Source organism: Hylaeus volcanicus, chromosome 3 (genome assembly GCF_026283585.1).
Source record: "Hylaeus volcanicus isolate JK05 chromosome 3, UHH_iyHylVolc1.0_haploid, whole genome shotgun sequence".
Taxonomy (NCBI): Eukaryota; Metazoa; Arthropoda; class Insecta; order Hymenoptera; family Colletidae; genus Hylaeus; species Hylaeus volcanicus.
This window is the reverse complement of record NC_071978.1, coordinates 17730652-17748911: the sequence shown is the minus strand read 5'-3', so window position 1 is coordinate 17748911 and position 18260 is coordinate 17730652. Positions and strand designations below refer to the sequence as shown.

Here is an 18260-nt window from a genome sequence, read left to right as displayed (position 1 = left end):
AATACTGGAACCATTGTACAAGTCTTTTTCAAATGACTCTAGTCAGTGTAGAGGGGTTCTCAGGTATGGTTAGGCTTAAAATAAATAAAAAATATTCTCATTTTCTACGTGATATGTATCGTGGAAGTGTGTACTGATTTTTCAAAATATCAATTTTTGTAAGAATGGTGAACATTTGAAAAACAGAGTCTCGTTTTTAGCACAAAATTTATATGTAAACCATGTTTTCTTGCAGATCCTTTAGTAGATTGTTCATATTTTCAAGAATCTTTTCTATTTTTTAATGAAAATTTGTGCGTTATATCTGGAAACATAGCTCTTTCGAATATAGAAACACTGATTATAAAATACATCGACCGAGTACAGAAAAAATTTCGTGAAGGAGTAATTCTGGAAGGAAGATTTCTCTGTGAAATGAATTGAAAAAATTACCAAACGTACTTTAAAACATACCTACAACATTTTCTATGAACATACCTAAAATGAGTAAAAATTAAGTAAATTTTTCTCTACAGAAAGAAATGACGAAATACAGTAAATATATGGCCTCCTAATGTGGTTTCCCCCCTTAAAGAGTTCGAGAAAATAGCATCGTATCGATCGTGCTCGACGAACGTGCAATTAAAAAGTTATAATCACTCTTTTAACGTCATTCAACAAAACTCTCGTGAACGTATGCCACAGTGCCAAAGCATCGCTATCCTCATTCACTCGTGTTATACACTCTCTCTATGCGACACAAGGGAGGTTCTCCAATCCCCACCCCTCCACACACCTTTCTCACTACCTCTTCTCTCCCCTATCGCTCACCCGCGCCCAGCCTCACGCACATTCTCTCTCCCCTTTCGTCTGGATTCTACCCTTCCCTCTTTACGCTCATTCTCACAATGCATTACTCCCTTTTCTCCCTCCTCAGTCCGACTATCCTTTTTTCTTTTCTGCGCATAAATAATAACGGCACGCTCGAAACGGCGAAGTGAAAAAAGCCCAGTTAACGTAATATTGCTCTTACGTCATCGTTGGAGCAACTGCGGTGGTAGAAAAAATCGTGAGGTCGTATACCAGAGGTGCACAATGAACCAATTCGTCCCTTTCATTCGGAGATGAGCGAAATTCCTATTTTTTTTATCCATTAATCGTCCGATACAAATTAGAATTTTCATTATAGAGTGATACTATGTTGCTGTACAATATAATTAGTGCAATAAATAGATAACTACATAGTGTCTTTAATCGTCATCTATTATTCAAGTAAAATTTTGCCCATCTCTGATTTCAGAAGCAAATTTAAAAATCCAAAAATCTGTATGAATAATATAATGAAAAATATATTAGGGTGTAAAATGACTTGTTTCCGTCGGAATTTTAATCAAAGTCTTCATCTATGTAACATTGAATTATTGTGTTTTATTTTAGTAAGTTGTAAACAAATGAAATGTTATTTATTTATTTATTTCTCTTACAATTTTATCTATACGTATATGTTTGATAAATAAATTGTATAAAAATAATTATAGAATAAATTGTTTTACGATAATTTTATAATAGATATGTGTGTGTGTGTGTATATATATAGTTAATATTTTTAAATATAAATATACATACATATAATATATAAAATATATATATTTGACAAATAAATTATTTGTATAAAAATGATCATGGGATAAATTGTTTCACTATAATTTCATAACGGAATTAAATTTATTATTAGATATAAAAAGTATTACAAAAGAAATAACGTGAAAATCTAAAAAGAAAAAAATTGTTTGTTATTCCGTTTAATTATATTTTCATTTATTTCACAAATACATATAACTTGAATGTTTTTATTCATCTGAGGGGGGGTTTATGTAAATGCTGCAGTGGTTCAAGTGTCGTTTATATAGTAAACAACGTCTAGCCGTCAGCCAGCCACCTGTGTCCTTTTGGGCGTAAGCGACATTTCGCGCTCAAATTTCTAGGAAACACATTTCAATTATTTTAATAAAATCTTTCAACGTTCAACTTTTCAAACTATTAACGTAACAGAGATCTCTAAGGATAAACCTGAGATTCTTCAAGTTTCTTAAAAGACTTCTCGATTAAAAGCCGCGTTTAAACGAAACGAACACAAGTGGCTGCCGGAGTGTTAAACACCGAAATGTCATTGCTCGCGACTACCGAACAATTCACAACATACTCTCAATGATATCCTATACTTGACAACAGCAACGACAAGAAAATAGTAAACACAATTACTAATTTTAAATGATTATTTTATTTTGTTATGGCCCACCAGCGAGTAATGTTGTGCACCACTGCTATACACCCTTGCCGTGTTATGTCATTCTCCTTTGTGCAGGTTCATAGCTGGTCGTTTCCTCGGGTCGCGGTCACATCCCCTTTCCTTTCCGTGACCGTGCCTCTCTCGTGCAAACGAGAGACCCAGTCGTGGCCACAGAGAGGAGATGCATTTCGGACGCATTTCGCGGGACACGTGAACCACTGGATGGAAAGGACAGAGACAGCGACAGCGACAGCGACAGCGGTGAAACGATGTTGTCAAGCGTAAACGAACATGCGAATGTCGAGATCGAGAAAGACAGATAATCGTCGGCGGGGAGGGGAGGGAGAGAGAGAGAGGGTGCGGGGGTGTGTTGAAGGAGAAGAAGAGAGGGAAAGAGCAAGGTATACTGTTGTACGTGTTTCTGTCTCTGTCTCTCTCTCCCTGTCTCCCTTTCGTCGCGCACCAAACCGATCGGCGATGTGTAGCCGCGTGCGCCGCCACGATGGCCGATCGGAAGAGACGGAAGTCAAGAAGACGATAACGAAAGCGACAAACAACAACGACGACGACGACGACGACGAAGACGAGAAAATTAAAAAAAAAATATATATATATATATATCGTGGCCTCTCGTCAAACCCACGTCGACACGACGCTTGACGTCGGGACTGCTCTGGGCGTCGCGGCGCTCACACATCGGCTCACTGAGCCCGAGGTGGGCGACACCGCCGGCACGCAGGATCGCGGCTGCGGCCGACAAGGACCGAGAGACCAAGCCGAGCTTTCCAATGTTCGTGCGCACGCGCCCTCGGCGCCCGCACGTCGCTGTTGAATCAATTTTTAGCTGTTGAAAGTTCCCGTTCGGATTTCGGATCGATTGCTTTCAATTCGCGAACACGATTTGTTTTTGAGAACTATGTACTCGACGAACTAGTTTTGCACCCTTTGGTTGTTCATTGATCGATGCTGTTTTAACGTATAGACACTTCCACGGGGGCCAACAAGTTAAGAGTCCACATGCTAATTCATGTCACGTATTAAAATTAAAGAAATTCAATTTTGTTTTCTTTTAGCAATACGTATGTTCCTCGATATTCACAAATTCAAATGAATCAAATAACATTGCAATACATTATTGAGAATCACCGCCTGTAAAAGAAACCCCTGTATACCAAGTTTCATCCAAATCCAGTCACTTTTTGCATTTTGTGCCGCCATATTGAATCCACCATTTTGAATTTCTAAATTCTTAGTTCAGATTTGAAATGAGCGCCACCAAAAACCCTTGTATACCAAGTTTCATCCAAATCCAGTCACTTTTTGCATTTTGTGCCGCCATATTGAATCCACCATTTTGAATTTCTAAATTCTTAGTTCAGATTTGAAATAAGCGCCACCAAAAACCCTTGTATACCATGCTTCATCAAAATCCAGTCACTTTTTGCATTTTGTGCCGCCATATTGAATCCACCATTTTAAATTTCTAAATTCTTAGTTCAGATTTGAAATGAGCGCCACCAAAAACCCTTGTATAGCAAGTTTCATAAAAATCATTGAAAGGAACTCATTAAGTATTCAACACAAACTATGTAAAGGTGATTGTTGTGAATTTCTTCTAAGAAATACTACGTTAGACACTGTGTTTACTATTTTACTACTCTACTACTTAATGCGTACGCATTTCCAGGAATTTGTGTAATTCAATGGATTAGTTATTCATTCATTATTGTCTATTAAATAGCCTATTAAATACGAAATTTTGAAGCGTCGTAACTCGGCGTGGAATCGTCCGATTTAATTCTAACAAAAATCAAATTGAAGGCCGGAATTACTACTATTTATTACGTAGTTATTGTCATTGTTAACTACTCTTAAACAATTATTTTATTTTGATTACTTTAATGACAAACTTCATCTCTACTAACAATAAGTTTCATTCGAAATCTCGAGTTATAGTTTGCATACTTCCCTTATTAGTACAATATTTTCCATACACGCAACAAGTAAAGCAACAATTTCATGACAAGTCAGATCTAAAGGATTAACGTTAAGGATTACAATTAACTTATTAGAGCTCAATTTTTAGTCTCTATTCAAGAATCGTATTAATTTGTAGATTGTAACATCAACATATATATTTGATGTCTGTGTAAAGTAGTTATGAAATGTTAGGTACATTTGAGATAGGGATATCAATGGTCTTGAGATATGTTGTGAAGGTCAATGTCCTTACCAATTTCACTTTCATCCCTCAACCTCGGTTTCAGAGATACAGACACGCAAAACTAGTTTTATATAAATGTGGGTCACCTCCCGAATTCAATGTACTCATATTTCATATCGATATGTATATCTGCGTGTATTCGAGTGTATTTTAAAGAAAAGTTGAAAGCGAGGGAGAAGCAAAGCTCCCACCCTAAAAATTGATCCCCTATCTTGACTTACTTCTGTTTTCACGTTGAACTTTTATTTTAAAACGATAAGTTAAGGTGGGATCTATTTTTTCAGGAAGGGAGCTTAGAGAAAGGGCGGAGCCCTTTAACAACACACACACGCGTGCAGATATTGATTTGTATATACACATACACGTATATTACACTCGGGAACTGATGCGTGTCTCTACATAATTACTTCCATCTTTTATGTCTGCGTTGGAAACCATGAGAGACCACCAATTACTTAATTTTGAAAAGTTGATCGGTACGCTCGCTCCTACGAGATATGACGAAATCAAGGTCATCTGCGATCTCGAACGCACTTAAAACTTTAGAAATACGCAAAATATCTTCATATAAAAGTTGTTTCGTTTCGTAGGGGACATACGATGTATGAAATACTTCTAAAGCTCAGTTGCTCAATTGACTTCGAAGATACCAAGGACACCTTCGATATCTTCGTTAAAAACAATATTGGCGATAAATAGATTACGAACGTTTATCCAAATTCATATTTTCGCAGACACAGAAAAAGAATTAAGACTTAAATGAAAGTATGTTTTCCATCCTAAACGGTATAATATGTATATTATTATTTTATATATTTTTGCATTTATGTGCACTTATGAAATAAACATCCTGTAATACGCGATGCAATAAAGAAGATATCAGGATTGTAAGTTCAATATATATTGCAAATGCTTAAATATAGCACTTAATTACACCATTATTATCTTTATGAGACTATTAGCAGTAGATTAGCGAAAACGAGTACAAATGCAATCTCGTTCAGACTGATTCTAATAATACGTTGTTCTTCGTTAGGAACTGATCATTCCTTAACAATAGGAATGATTAGTAAATAGGAATAATTAAGAAAACATCATCAATTCATTGACAATTGCTGAATAAAGATGTACTATGAAAAATAAAAAATAAAAATTTTCATTAGCTGATGAAATTCGATTTCACGTGCGTGCGATATTGCTCTCGTGTATAACTGGTTCAATTGTCTAGGGAAAAATTTAATCGTTTAACGAAGAAATACTGTATCCTCTCGAAAATCCAATAACTCAATTATTCTGTATAATGTTGATATATCGTGGAGCGAATTGGTGAACGCAAATCAATTTTACTTCGTAGCGATCGAAATTACCGAAATTATAGAGATTTATATAAATCTCAAAATAGTTATATCAATGTACATTTTTAATCATTGTTGAGTTGAAGTGGTTTGAAATCATATAATCAAATATGAACTATCAATTAGTAGCAAATAAGGGTTTAATCAGAAATTTGATTAAAGATTATTTCGTGTACGTAATATTTCAATTATTTAATTTTAATTATTTGTCCTTTCCGAAAATATCGTTTATACATAAATAAATTTTACACTTACTTTATTAGTTTTTGTAAATAAACAATGTTTTCTTATACAGGGCCTACAGTTAATATCAAAACGTGAATAATTCAAACATATCTCTGTTTGATACTACTCTCGTACATAAAAAGGTTAAATTTAAAGAAGAATACCTTACTTCTTGTATTACCTTTTCTATTAAATAATCATAATCACTTTAATTTTCTCAGTCAAGATAATATTTTTATCAAATTATTTATGAAACTGAAGTAGGAAATGGGGAAGTAGTAGATCACAAATGTTGATCATGAAGTGTAGCTACAAATAATTATCTACTAATTATCTCTCGAATAAATTTCATTCAAAAGCGAATCTGTCGTTTAACTTCGTTACGTTTTATTTCAAGATTGCAATTGCATTTGTGCAGCAAACAGTATTCTGAAGACAATTCAGACGAAAACCACGGGACACACGTATTCACTTACACCGTACATGCGTGTATATACAAACCCATGTGTTGCAATTACTTAATTGCTGAATTCCGATTGGGTCCTTGTACAAAAGTAGGGATAGCGGTGTTCCCCGTTCATGATTTGCGCGCTACACGTTTGGTGAATGGCCATTGGCTAAATTATCTGAAAGGCCAACGAATCAGCCGTTGAGTTGCGAACCCTTGCTGCTTTCAACTCTCGAAAGAACGTTGATATATTACAATTTTACCGTTTAAAGTATGATCTTAAAAAGTAATCTATCGTTCTCTAATTTGAAACAATTGTTCCGTTCGTGAAAATAGTGTACAAATGAATGAAGCCAAAGTGAAAGAAAAGATATATTGCAATTTGAACTGCGTCGTACCATGAGAATTTTAACACAGGGGTGTAAAGGGGAGCTTGGTAACAGTGGGGTGCAGGGGGCGCACTCTCGCGGTGGCTGCATCAAACGCCAGTGTCAATATGGCCGTTGACGAGAGCGCAGTGTGCGGAGAGACGCGGTCGCGGTAGTTCCTTCGGTCTCTTAATATGAGTTACGCAGCGGTAGGAAAAAACGATTTTACGTAATACTAACAATCTAATAAAAACTCGAGGAAAATGAATTGTCTTGCGGAAGATCGAATAAGCAGCATGCAGAGCCAGAAGGCTCTCGTGCAAGGTACGTGTCTATCGTGTTTGTTAAAAGTGCTTTTTTTCGAACCGTACTACTGTTTACGAATATTTAGTGGCAGAACCACGCTAAACCCTTCGCACGCAGCTTCCTCGAGGCGCGTTCGATCGATTTGCCGCTACATTTATTGGCATTGCCGTTCTGTGATTGTCAACTGAATCCATAGAGTACGCAAATGAGATCTTTGAATAGCCATACGACACTCTTTGGGGATAGTAATAGAAATTCTTTGTGAAACGTCGACTTTGTGTTCAGTGTGCAAACGCGTGTGTGAAATCTCGCAGAATATCTAACGAATGCATTCCATTCTCACCAAAGATACTTTTCAGTTAATTTCGATGAAAATTTTCATTTACCTTGTATACATTGATTTTAATAATGCTACTAATCTAAAATTTTGTATTTTTTTTTTTTGTTTTTTTTTTTTTTTTAAAGATTCTGCACTAATAATTTCAGAATATAAAGTATTTTCATATGTATCAGAGTTTCCTGCAAACCATTACCGTCAACTTTTAAAGAGATGCATACAAATTTAACACGTTGCAAACAATAGGCTTCGTATACATGCCGTTTTCATCTACGATTACATTGTGTGTCGTCGATTTGTTTTACTTATTATCGCTATTGTTCTTTTCATTCAGAATAATTCTAAAATTTGCTAAACGAGTTTTGTATCTTTTCACCCTTCTGTGAAAGTTTCATTCTATAATAGTACGAATGTTTAAAAAGAATTCACCTTGTCGTATTTAAATTAAAAACTTATTAAAACAATATTGTACAAAACAAAAATGAATATAATATTAAAAATTAATGTTGAACGTGATATCGTATGAAAAATTTATTTGTGGTGTTGTGAAATTCATTTGGAAGCATTTAAACATCCACGTGTGGAAGAATAGTTACGTGAGAAAATTGGAAAGCGTGTTCGGGAAATTATTACTTAGGCGTATACGTTTCCGTCTTAGACGAATAAATTTTTGAATGAATACATTTTTCACGATAAAGCCTAAAATATACAAAGTTATTACATTCGATCTATTCGATAGAAAATTTTTTTTGAATATTACAAATGTGTTGTGTGTCGTAGTTACTCAGCACAATTAAATCATTCAATTCGCACATTTAATTTGAAATTCGATTTACTGCATTGGTTACATTAAACGCATGATATTTGATTTTAATGAAACTGTTAATTGATTGCTTGATGTATGACCATTTTTTTTTGTAAAATTATTGTTGTAAGCTTTTTAACGGAGTATCCTTTAGCCAAGTTTATTTGTCAATATACAGATACCAAAAGGGAAATGATTATTGATGGAAGGCCAAAATTAAACAATGACGGACTAAAGTCGTCGATTACTGATTTATTTCCTTGGATGTTAGAATTTAAAAAAATGTGCAGGTGTATACATACAGAGAAAAGTATGGCATCTTTAACAGAACTTATGGAATTTTATGTGAGGTAATGCTTAATAATTCTGCACATTAACTTTAATACTACTTTCAAGTTACCAGTAACATTTTTATGGAGAACTGGTATAGAAGACAATATAAAATATGTATATATTTAGTTACATGTAAAGATTACTCTTATCTCTATGTGATTTTTACATAAGTAAAAGCTGAAGTCAACATTTTTTTTTTTTATGTATTGATAAATAAAAAATTCTCTTTAGTTGCGAAATTAATAAATATTAAGTAGTTGGCAATAATATGAAATATTTAAAGTATTTCATGCACAAAATATTCATTTTATATATATATATGTTAAATAATCAGAATAGAATAGTATCACTTAGGTACTTCAGGAATAGTAATTTTGAATTGACATTAATTACTTTTTATTAAGGGATAAATAGTACAAAGAATAAGTAATAATATAACAAAACAAAAGGTTCTCTATATATTCATTAAATAATACTGCAGAAGTATATACATTATATTATGTACATAATTTGCATTTTTTTAAATAAATTCAAATTCAGTTTGTTTAATAATAAACAGTAATCTATTGTTCTTTGACAATGAAAGTATGTAGCACTATCGATTACATGATTTAAAAAATGTTATCTGCATTAAGATTATTAACTTATGTAAAACAAGGTTGAAACAATTTACTTCTAATAAATTTTTATTTTATTAATATAAATTGATTAGAATATATGTATTTCACAATTATATATTTACATTAAACACAGTCAAGTAAGTGAAAATGATAAGTTCCACAATATTTTATAATATGACTTCTAATGTTTAAATCTTAGTAAAAATGCATAGAATATTAGAAGTTTCTTGTATTATATTTTATAAAGTTTATATAATGTTATAGTATATAATTTTCTTACAGAAATGTAAGTATCAGTGTAAATGAATGTTATACAAGGCCTTTAAAAGTTACAAAATTGAAGGATTCTATAAGTGAGACCTTATTGTTATTCATGTACATATATCGTGAGCTTTCTGAGGTAAGCAGCTACTCTTAAAATTTTAGTTAATTGAATGTTCATATTTCTTACTATTTATATTAACATGAATTAACAAACTTTCATCTTTTAGAATTGCAGTAAATCCATTTATTTAAATAATATGTCAGACTTATTAGCTCTATACATAGATATGGAACTGAAAGCATCTAGAAAAAGTAAAGAGGATCATGAGAAAATTTCTGCAAGACTCACTTCTTGTCTTTATGTTTATCTAGGTATGATAATATCAATGTCATTTTTTTAATTTAGTTATATGAAAAATAACTAATACAAGTATTATATACATGCATGTATAAAGTTCTATACTTCTATAATGTTTTTCTTAAAAGAAATATATTTCTTTCAGAACATTCCACTGAACATTTATTAGACACTTTAATGAAAATACAATTTATGTGTCGAAATTATCATCACATTTTAGATCCAATAATAATGTAAGTATGAAATACAAGTTGAGTCAATTCAGTTTTAAAGTTTTTCATTTTACTTTGTTTATTCAAATTGGAAGTAAATTTTATTATTTATTTGTAATTAAATTAATTTGTTTTTCTATCATTCATTTTTCTTAAATGAGAATTTAGTTTAAATATGCTGTATAATTAAACAAATATCTTTTAAATGAAAAGAAAACCATGTATTATGTTACATTTGACTACATATATTAGTAATTTGAAGTAATTGGAAGAAATCATCTTTTGTCTATTATATTTTCACATCATTTACACTATTTAAAACTTTTTACTAATGAAATTATATGTTTATTGTTTTGTAATTGTTAGTCTACACTTTATTATACTGTCCTTCAGGAAAATCATGAAAAATATTCCTCTGCATCCTGAATCAAATATTATGTACATTCGTTACTTTCTTATTTATCGTTTATGGAGAAAAATAAATGGAGATGTAGCTGTACGGAATCAGATAATTACTACAGCAATTAAATCTCTGGGTCCGGTGCCATTTACATTCTCACCATGTATATTAGAAGATGTATTACCAAAAGTGCCAAAGAGTCAACCAAATTTTACCAAAACTCTACTGCAGCATAAATTTGATGTTAAAAAGCATTGTGAACTCTTCATACAATACTGCAGAGAAAGCCATGGAGGTGTACGCCAGAATAAGAATGGATGTGCAGCTTCCATTGAATCGTCCAGTAGAATTAATTCTCAAACGGTATTTATTTATTTATTGCGTTATCATTTTTATTTATTACACTTATGCTTAAAGATTACACTTCATAATTTTATTACCCATTGTCACATTGAAAATGAAAATATGAATTGGTAACAAAATTATTTAAGTAAAGCATAATTTTTGAAAGAAATCATCATTATGTAAGTAATAGAATTAAATATTAATATTACACATATTCAGATATTACTTACATAAAGATAAGATACTTTTACACCGATCAGATTAATCAAGTTTATGTTTATATTCAGCCGGAAGATATTGCTTCAAAAAATATAGAACTCGTAGGTAATAATGTAAATTCTATTATATCAGATAAAAATAAGCAAAATGAATCTATTTCTTTGCTAAAACCTTTTAAATCTGTAAATTTGGAAGAACAAACTAATTTTAAATGTGTAGAATCTTCTTCGAATAATATTTCTAAACATGTTACTTCTAAAACAATTAAATCAAAAGAAAATAATTTGCGGAGGAAGTGTAAAAAGTCCAATGAAATTGTACTTATTGATTTAACTAGTGATACAGTATTTGAAAAGCGTATAAAGAGAAGAAGATCAAGAAAATTGCCATGGTTAAAAGAAGCTAAGAAAAGGATCGACTTGAAGATAGTAAAAGCATCACAGAAAATTAAGAGCAAAGAGAAGAAGCAAGAGAATACCGGCCATAATCACCTCTCAAATAATTCAAGAAACATCAATCATCATTTGGAAGATGCATCTCAATTGGTACATGCCACAGAAAATATCAATTCAAAAACTAATTCGAATGCATACCGGACGGTTAACGATAAAAATAACGAGAGTAAAATGGAAATTGATAACGAGTTAGTAGATTGTGCACAAAATGTTAGGAAATTAACTCCTATGAAAATCAATGCTAAAGACGTAAATGCCAAAACGTCTTGTACGACACCTTCCACAATAATCGCTAAACCACTCTTATTCGAAACCTCCCCTTCAACAAAAAAGGTATCGAATACGTCGGATTCCACTATCAACGGTAATTGTTTTACTGATGACATTGTTTCGAGAATAGAAAGCGATGAAAAAGAGAACGATAGATGTAATAAACAAACTGTGATTAAGCGACTGATAGAAACAGACATTTTCTCAGAGCCTGACACATGCGAGATAGCTGAAAGTTTAAAAAAAGTCTGTGATTTAGAAACAGAATACCCAACTGTAAATAGTACAATGATATGCAATCAATATGATTTCAAAGATAATGCTGTTAATTCTAATCATTCTAACAGTAATGTAATTAATGATAAAATAATTGAAAGGGTAACATCGTCAATAATAATTGCGGAAAACGTGCCGAGCGATAAAACGTTGAATGATGTACGTTTAAATAATAAAGAACGTGCATTTGACTGCACCCACAAGATTGTCGATTCTAGAGCGAAGTGTGAAGAATTAAATACAACTCAAAACGATAAGGTTGAAACGAATTTTACAAAGAGTGTTGAGACCTCTTCTATCGAGGATGGTTTAAAGTGTGAAGAAAATAAACGTTCGTCGCGTGTACTCATAAAAAGTTCTGTAATAAAGGACAAGGTTGACTTACGAAGGGAGTCAAAATTAATAAAATGTACAAACACGATAGATGATGTAGGAAAGATTGAATTCCGTGTGCAAACAGAATTAGAAATTTGTAATTACGGCGAAGCTAACAAGGATATAAAGGAAAATAAATCAAGCGTCGTTAGTATCAGAGAATCTATTTTCGAATCTTATTCTACGAGTAAGAAAGATATTTCTAATACAGTTAATGTAACTTGTCCGAGTGAAAATAATGAGAATAATGAAAATTCTTGTATCGATACACATTTTAGGAAATCCGTGAAAAGTATAATAAGCGAAAAATGCGATAATCATTTCGACGAATATATCGATAAGACAAATGCCCCCCGCGAGTCCTCTTTATCACCAGAAGTGACAATGACGAAAGAAACTGATAAGTTTGAAAGATCAGAGCTGAAAGAGGTATCCAATATTGACGAAAATAAATATATCGTTCAAGATTCTGATATACAAGAAAATATCGATGGCCTTTCGCTATTGGCTAGCGTTTCGCAACATGTACCACACTTGAAACCAGAATCTGAAATCAAATCTGAACAAATAAGGGTGAAAGATTATGCATCTCTAAGGTACACATGTTGTGGTCAACCTACTGACGATGAAACTAGTACGAACGATTCGACAAATGGCGTTTTTCCGCTGCTTGAAAATCCATCTACAGAAATCATCAATAGAATCGTTGGCATCTATCCTGAAAACGATTTGGATAAGGTAGCACTTCACGTAGAAGTAACATCTGACAACGTGGTGACTGAAAACTCTGATAAAGAATTGTCCAAAATCATTTCTCCCACAGAAATAAATGTAAATTACGACGCGGATACGCTAACACATAATTTGATTCCCATGGAAACCAACATGCAAACCGTAAAGGAGAACACGAATGTTATATTAAACGGCGAAACTGTCGTTTTACTCCAAAAGTCTCCCAACAGCAATTTGTACATTATAAATAAGGCGGTCGAGAATTTAAAGGATCACAATAACGACGAAGAAATCAATAGGTTAAAGGAGAAAATTTGGACATCCTCGACCGAAGAATGTGGACAATTCGAAGCCATCGCTTCTCTGGATCATACATCGTGTAATTTAGAATTGGCAGCATACACCAAGGAGTTACCCTACCAGGAGAGTAAGTGTTTAGTAACTCGAGGCAAAGGAATCAAGGTAGAATTAGGAGAAAATTTCTCAGAAGCCAAGTCGTACGCAAAAAAGGTGTCGATCTCAAACGATATGTTATCCGTCGGTTCACAAATGTATCAAGATGTAAACGCAATGAGCAAACCGATAGACAAACGGAAGTCCTCGAAATCGAATCTCGCATATAGACAAAACATTAAGCAAGAGTTTAACAATATCCCAAATCATATAGGATCGAATTGCGCGATTCCAGGGTGCAATGGGATTCACTCCCATCCACACGAGGTTGATGCTCAACATCCTCTACATATTCCCGTGACTCACCCGACAACCTTGCCACCGATCTATGGAAACTGTGCTGGTAATGCCGAGTTGTGTGTACCATATCATAAACATTGCACTTCGATGTCGTGCAGTTTGCAGATAAACGCCACCACGTCCCTTCATTCGCGCGCGAAATCAGGCAGCCCCTGCGGAAGATCACATTGCTCGTGTTTAAACTGTACGTACGATATTGTCGCGCATTGTAGACAATGTATACACCCAACCACCGATACCCATGTGTCTTGTATCGAAAGTAGCCCATATTTTTTGCCGACACATTCGTCAGTACAAAGCCCCGCCGTCCAAGAACACGACAGAGCGAAAAGCGAAGCGATTATAGGTAAACTGTACGATGATCAATTATTATGTAAAATAGAGAAGAATCTTTTGCAAAGTAACTCACTGGAGAAACTCGTTGAGGTACAATGCGAAACGGAGAAGCTGTTTAAAAAAGAGGCGGATAATAAGTTACCTTTGAAAAAGAGGCTGAAAGCGCACGCTATGGCATACGAGGAAATGTCGATTAAAGCCGAGAAGGTAGACAATTATCCAGCTATACCAATGATGTCGATAGCAGCGTTGGAAGCGTTGGATAATACCCAAAAGAGATCCACTCAAATGGTTAGATCCGAATATGAATTGTCTACTTCCAGGAAAGAAGGTATTTGCAATTCGAATTTACTGAGAAGGGATTATTATAAGGATATACACGTGTCTGGATCGCATCAAAGTATCGCTAAAGAAAGTACAAGAAAGCTTGAGCGTCAATTTCGATCGGGTAACGATCAATCTAGTAATACAGTGTGCCAAGAGTCTTGCCTTCAGAAAACATTTAAAACACCTGCGCAACGTAAAGAAATCACGTCGAGCGCGTTACCGTTGAAAGGATTCGGAACGGAATCGATGGGACAAGAAGAGACGTTCAAAAAGATTAAAAAAACACAGTCGCCGTTACGGCAAACAAGAAGCTCAAAAAGAAACGTTCCTAAAGTAAATTATTCTTACACCGATGTTGATCCAGAATGGAATCCGTCCGGTGAATCGAAACGTAAACGTAAAAGGACTAGTCGATGATCGATACCACTTCATTATGAAGATTCACTATTGTAAAAAGTGTGTTTCAAATCTAGGCAGCAAGCGTTGTACATTATTCTGTAAAACTGTGGCATTGTAAAATTGTATATACTGTACAAATATGAGGGAATCGTCTTGGGAAGATTTGCATACCTGTAACTTGTGTATAGTACAACAACCGAAGATCAACGTCAGTGAAGATTTTTTAATGAATTTCAAAGTGACTACCTGGAAGATATTTAGATTATAGGTTATACGTCGTGTATTTTATTAGGCACGTGTAGTGCCACGCGAAAACGTTAGAAACTTGTTTAGTGTCCATAATGTGTTCTGTGTAAAACTATGCAGTATTATATAAAATAGTTTATTAAATTTCGGTACGGCTGCAGCTAATTTTATTTCAATTGTACGATTAGCAATCGTTTAAGGAAAGAGTTTGATCTGTTATAATGCAACTGAAATTTTGTTTATATATTCTGACATAACAATTACTTTCGTCATGTATATATAGTTACATATATAGAATGTAATAATGCAAAAATTGCCCACTGAAGTTTTGACGTTTTACTCTTGTATTGAAGGTAAGATTATTTGTGTTTTAAACTAGAAATATGTGGTGAACCCCTATCCGGTGAAAATTTGTATCTAGAATTAAAAATTATAGATAGTTACACACATAATGGCAGGAAAAACATTAAAAATATTGATCAACATAAAGTTACACTTAAAATTATTTGCAAAAGTCATTAATTCGAGTCATGTGATATTCATTATTAACTAAAAAAGAATATTATGTAAAACTTTGCAAAGTAAAATACCATTGGGTACGTTAAAAATTGAAATACATTCTTATATTAATGAAAATTATTTACACATATTCAAAGTAAAAATGAAAATGACATAAGTTAGTTTAATTTCGGTGTAGCAACATATTATTAATTTTAAATTCTAGACACAAATTTTAAACGTTCTAAGGTTATCCAATGAATCATTTATGTACAAGCAAATTATTCAGCATTTAAATGTAAATATTTTACCACATAATTATAAACCTAAAAAATTATATATTTAATTACTCAAATTAAAGAATAAGACATGATCATCTTTGAACGTAAAATCGATATTATTGAAATTATTTTATTATTATTTTGTAATATCTAAGGCTATAACATTTGTGGTTTAGTGAGTATTTCAATTTTTCAGTTCGATGAAAAAAACTTATATAAATTCAGAGAAATAAGAAATCCAGGCTGAAGACAACAATAAATATTAATAGAAAAAGATTTGTTTGGGTAAGATTAACAAAAATTAATATAATTCACTTTTTTCCAGTTACAAATAAATCTAGAACCAATGGTTATGTGTAAAAAAAATTAAGATTGGAATCAACTAATTTTTCTAATTTTGTTTGTATTATTCTAGGCTTATTTGTCACTATCAATAGTGACTGACATTATCGTATTATCTTACAAATACATTATAAAAATAAGGCATTGATACTGAAAAGTACTTTATTACCAATAAATTAAATATATGATAATATTTTTATTTCAGATTGATTATTTCCTCGTACTCAAGAACTTGAGAGAAATATCTAATTCGAAAGAGTGATGTCAATAAATTTGCCAAATCACATAGTAGTAACTGAACCACCATACAACAGTAGAGCAGGAAATATTAATCTGTTTCAATTTTATGATCTGTCTCTTTAATACATATAATAGCAGGATTTATTATAAATATACATGTAGATATCAAAATGCGGATATAGCTAGTCATTGGCTATTAATGTGGATTGAAACACTTTTACTTTAATCGAGGAAAGAACTAGGACAAAGTATAATGTATTCACGAACTTCAGGTTAAAGTTAATAACATCACATAGAATTAAAGTACGTATTTTAAACTTTATATACTTATCAAAACGATAAAGCTTTGTCACAAACACGTCATTCGATACGACACCCGAATTTATAGCGCCTTTAGATAATTTATGCTTTAAAAATTCAACATATATTTTTTAAAAATTATTCATTTATTTTTTTCAAATGTAAATGGAGTATGCCTCTCTGTATAAATTGAAAGTGAAAATGTTTACGATCTCCATAAATTATCATTCTGGAACTATGAGAATAGCTATAGTTCAAAGAACTCAATTTTTAGTTTTTTCAAGCATTCTTTTAAATTTTTCCTTTAACAATTTTAACATTAAACTTTATGATACTGGTAGTAAAATATTGCTTTAATTTGAATACAGTAGGTATATATTGTCATTTCAAAATGTAATATCATTTGCATACTCTAGTGCCATTTTCCTGTATTTGATATGTCTGTGATTATTAGTTCAATATTCCATCGTAGGCACGATGAAATGCATAGTTTTCACATGTCACTAACAAGTATATAGTTTGTTCTTTTTTATAAAAATGATCATAATCAAATCAATTTACTTTATGATAAAATCATTTGCGTACAAATACACTTGTGAAAATTTAGCTTAATTAGTCTCGAAAATTTTAAGTAGACTTATATGTCACGTTTAGTTAACAAAACAAGATGCGATATTATCAACTCAGGTTTGTAAGGTACTAGTGACATTTTTCATTGTTACCAATTATTTATTGATTTCCAAAATGATAAGTCTGATAGTTTTAAGTTCAATACAAATGAATTTTTAATTTGATGTATTTGAAATTAAGTGGTCGAAAAATTGCCAAATGTTTTCATGTATATCCATGAATTAGATATGGGATAATTACTCGGAGACAAAATTATCCTATACAGAAAACATTTGTTATGGAAAGTCTGATATCCTAAAATATTAATTTAATGTAGTAACATTACATTGGATGCCTCATTCATTCGTGTTCGTCAAAAATTGAGTACTGTGTATGTGTAGAACATTTTGTCATAATGACGAATAAACTTGTATTTACCTATATTTGTAAATTACATGCATTGCGTAATGCATAGACTGGATTTTTTTTTTAGAAAAATTATATTACAAACACATTTACCTCAAATTTACGTCCCCAGCGTAAATATTTTACGTTTACGATTAGGGTTTAGACGTAGTAATTTCTGACAGGGTAATTGTTCCAATGTTTCTTTAATATCTTTTTTATATTTAATTTTTTTTTAGTTAAAGTTTGTGAAGCCATAGCTGCACGAAGTTTTAATCTCATTTATGCTAATACCTGACTGTATCTTTCGATGTATTATGTAAATTGT

The 18260-nt window shown here is 32.4% G+C and overlaps 2 protein-coding genes across 7 annotated transcripts in view; one reads left to right on the top strand and one right to left on the bottom strand.

Annotated features, from left to right (window-relative positions):
• Positions 1-2964, bottom strand: part of LOC128874247 (RYamide receptor-like) — a 260772-nt gene extending 257808 nt beyond the window's left edge. Inside the window, exon 1 of one of the 2 annotated variants that reach the window (XM_054118782.1) lies at positions 2279-2964. The gene's annotated coding sequence lies outside the window, so the exon portion shown is untranslated. The remainder of the gene's footprint in view (positions 1-2278) is intronic. The other variant, XM_054118783.1, reaches the window with a different exon arrangement.
• LOC128874240 (MATH and LRR domain-containing protein PFE0570w-like) overlaps positions 1-18260 on the top strand; it is a 39505-nt gene that overhangs the window by 14750 nt on the left and 6495 nt on the right. For 2 of the 5 annotated variants that reach the window (XM_054118765.1, XM_054118764.1), the window contains exons 1-9: positions 7005-7213; positions 8516-8687; positions 9573-9690; positions 9782-9926; positions 10058-10145; positions 10518-10887; positions 11157-15610; positions 16233-16321; positions 16584-16921. In XM_054118765.1, the coding sequence (XP_053974740.1) occupies positions 7153-7213; positions 8516-8687; positions 9573-9690; positions 9782-9926; positions 10058-10145; positions 10518-10887; positions 11157-15029 (4827 nt within the window). In that variant the 5' untranslated portion in view covers positions 7005-7152 and the 3' untranslated portion in view covers positions 15030-15610; positions 16233-16321; positions 16584-16921. Of the gene's footprint in view, positions 1-7004; positions 7214-7235; positions 7393-8515; positions 8688-9572; positions 9691-9781; positions 9927-10057; positions 10146-10517; positions 10888-11156; positions 15611-16232; positions 16322-16583; positions 17971-18260 lie in introns of those variants that run through there. The other 3 variants (XM_054118763.1, XM_054118767.1, XM_054118766.1) reach the window with 3 other exon arrangements.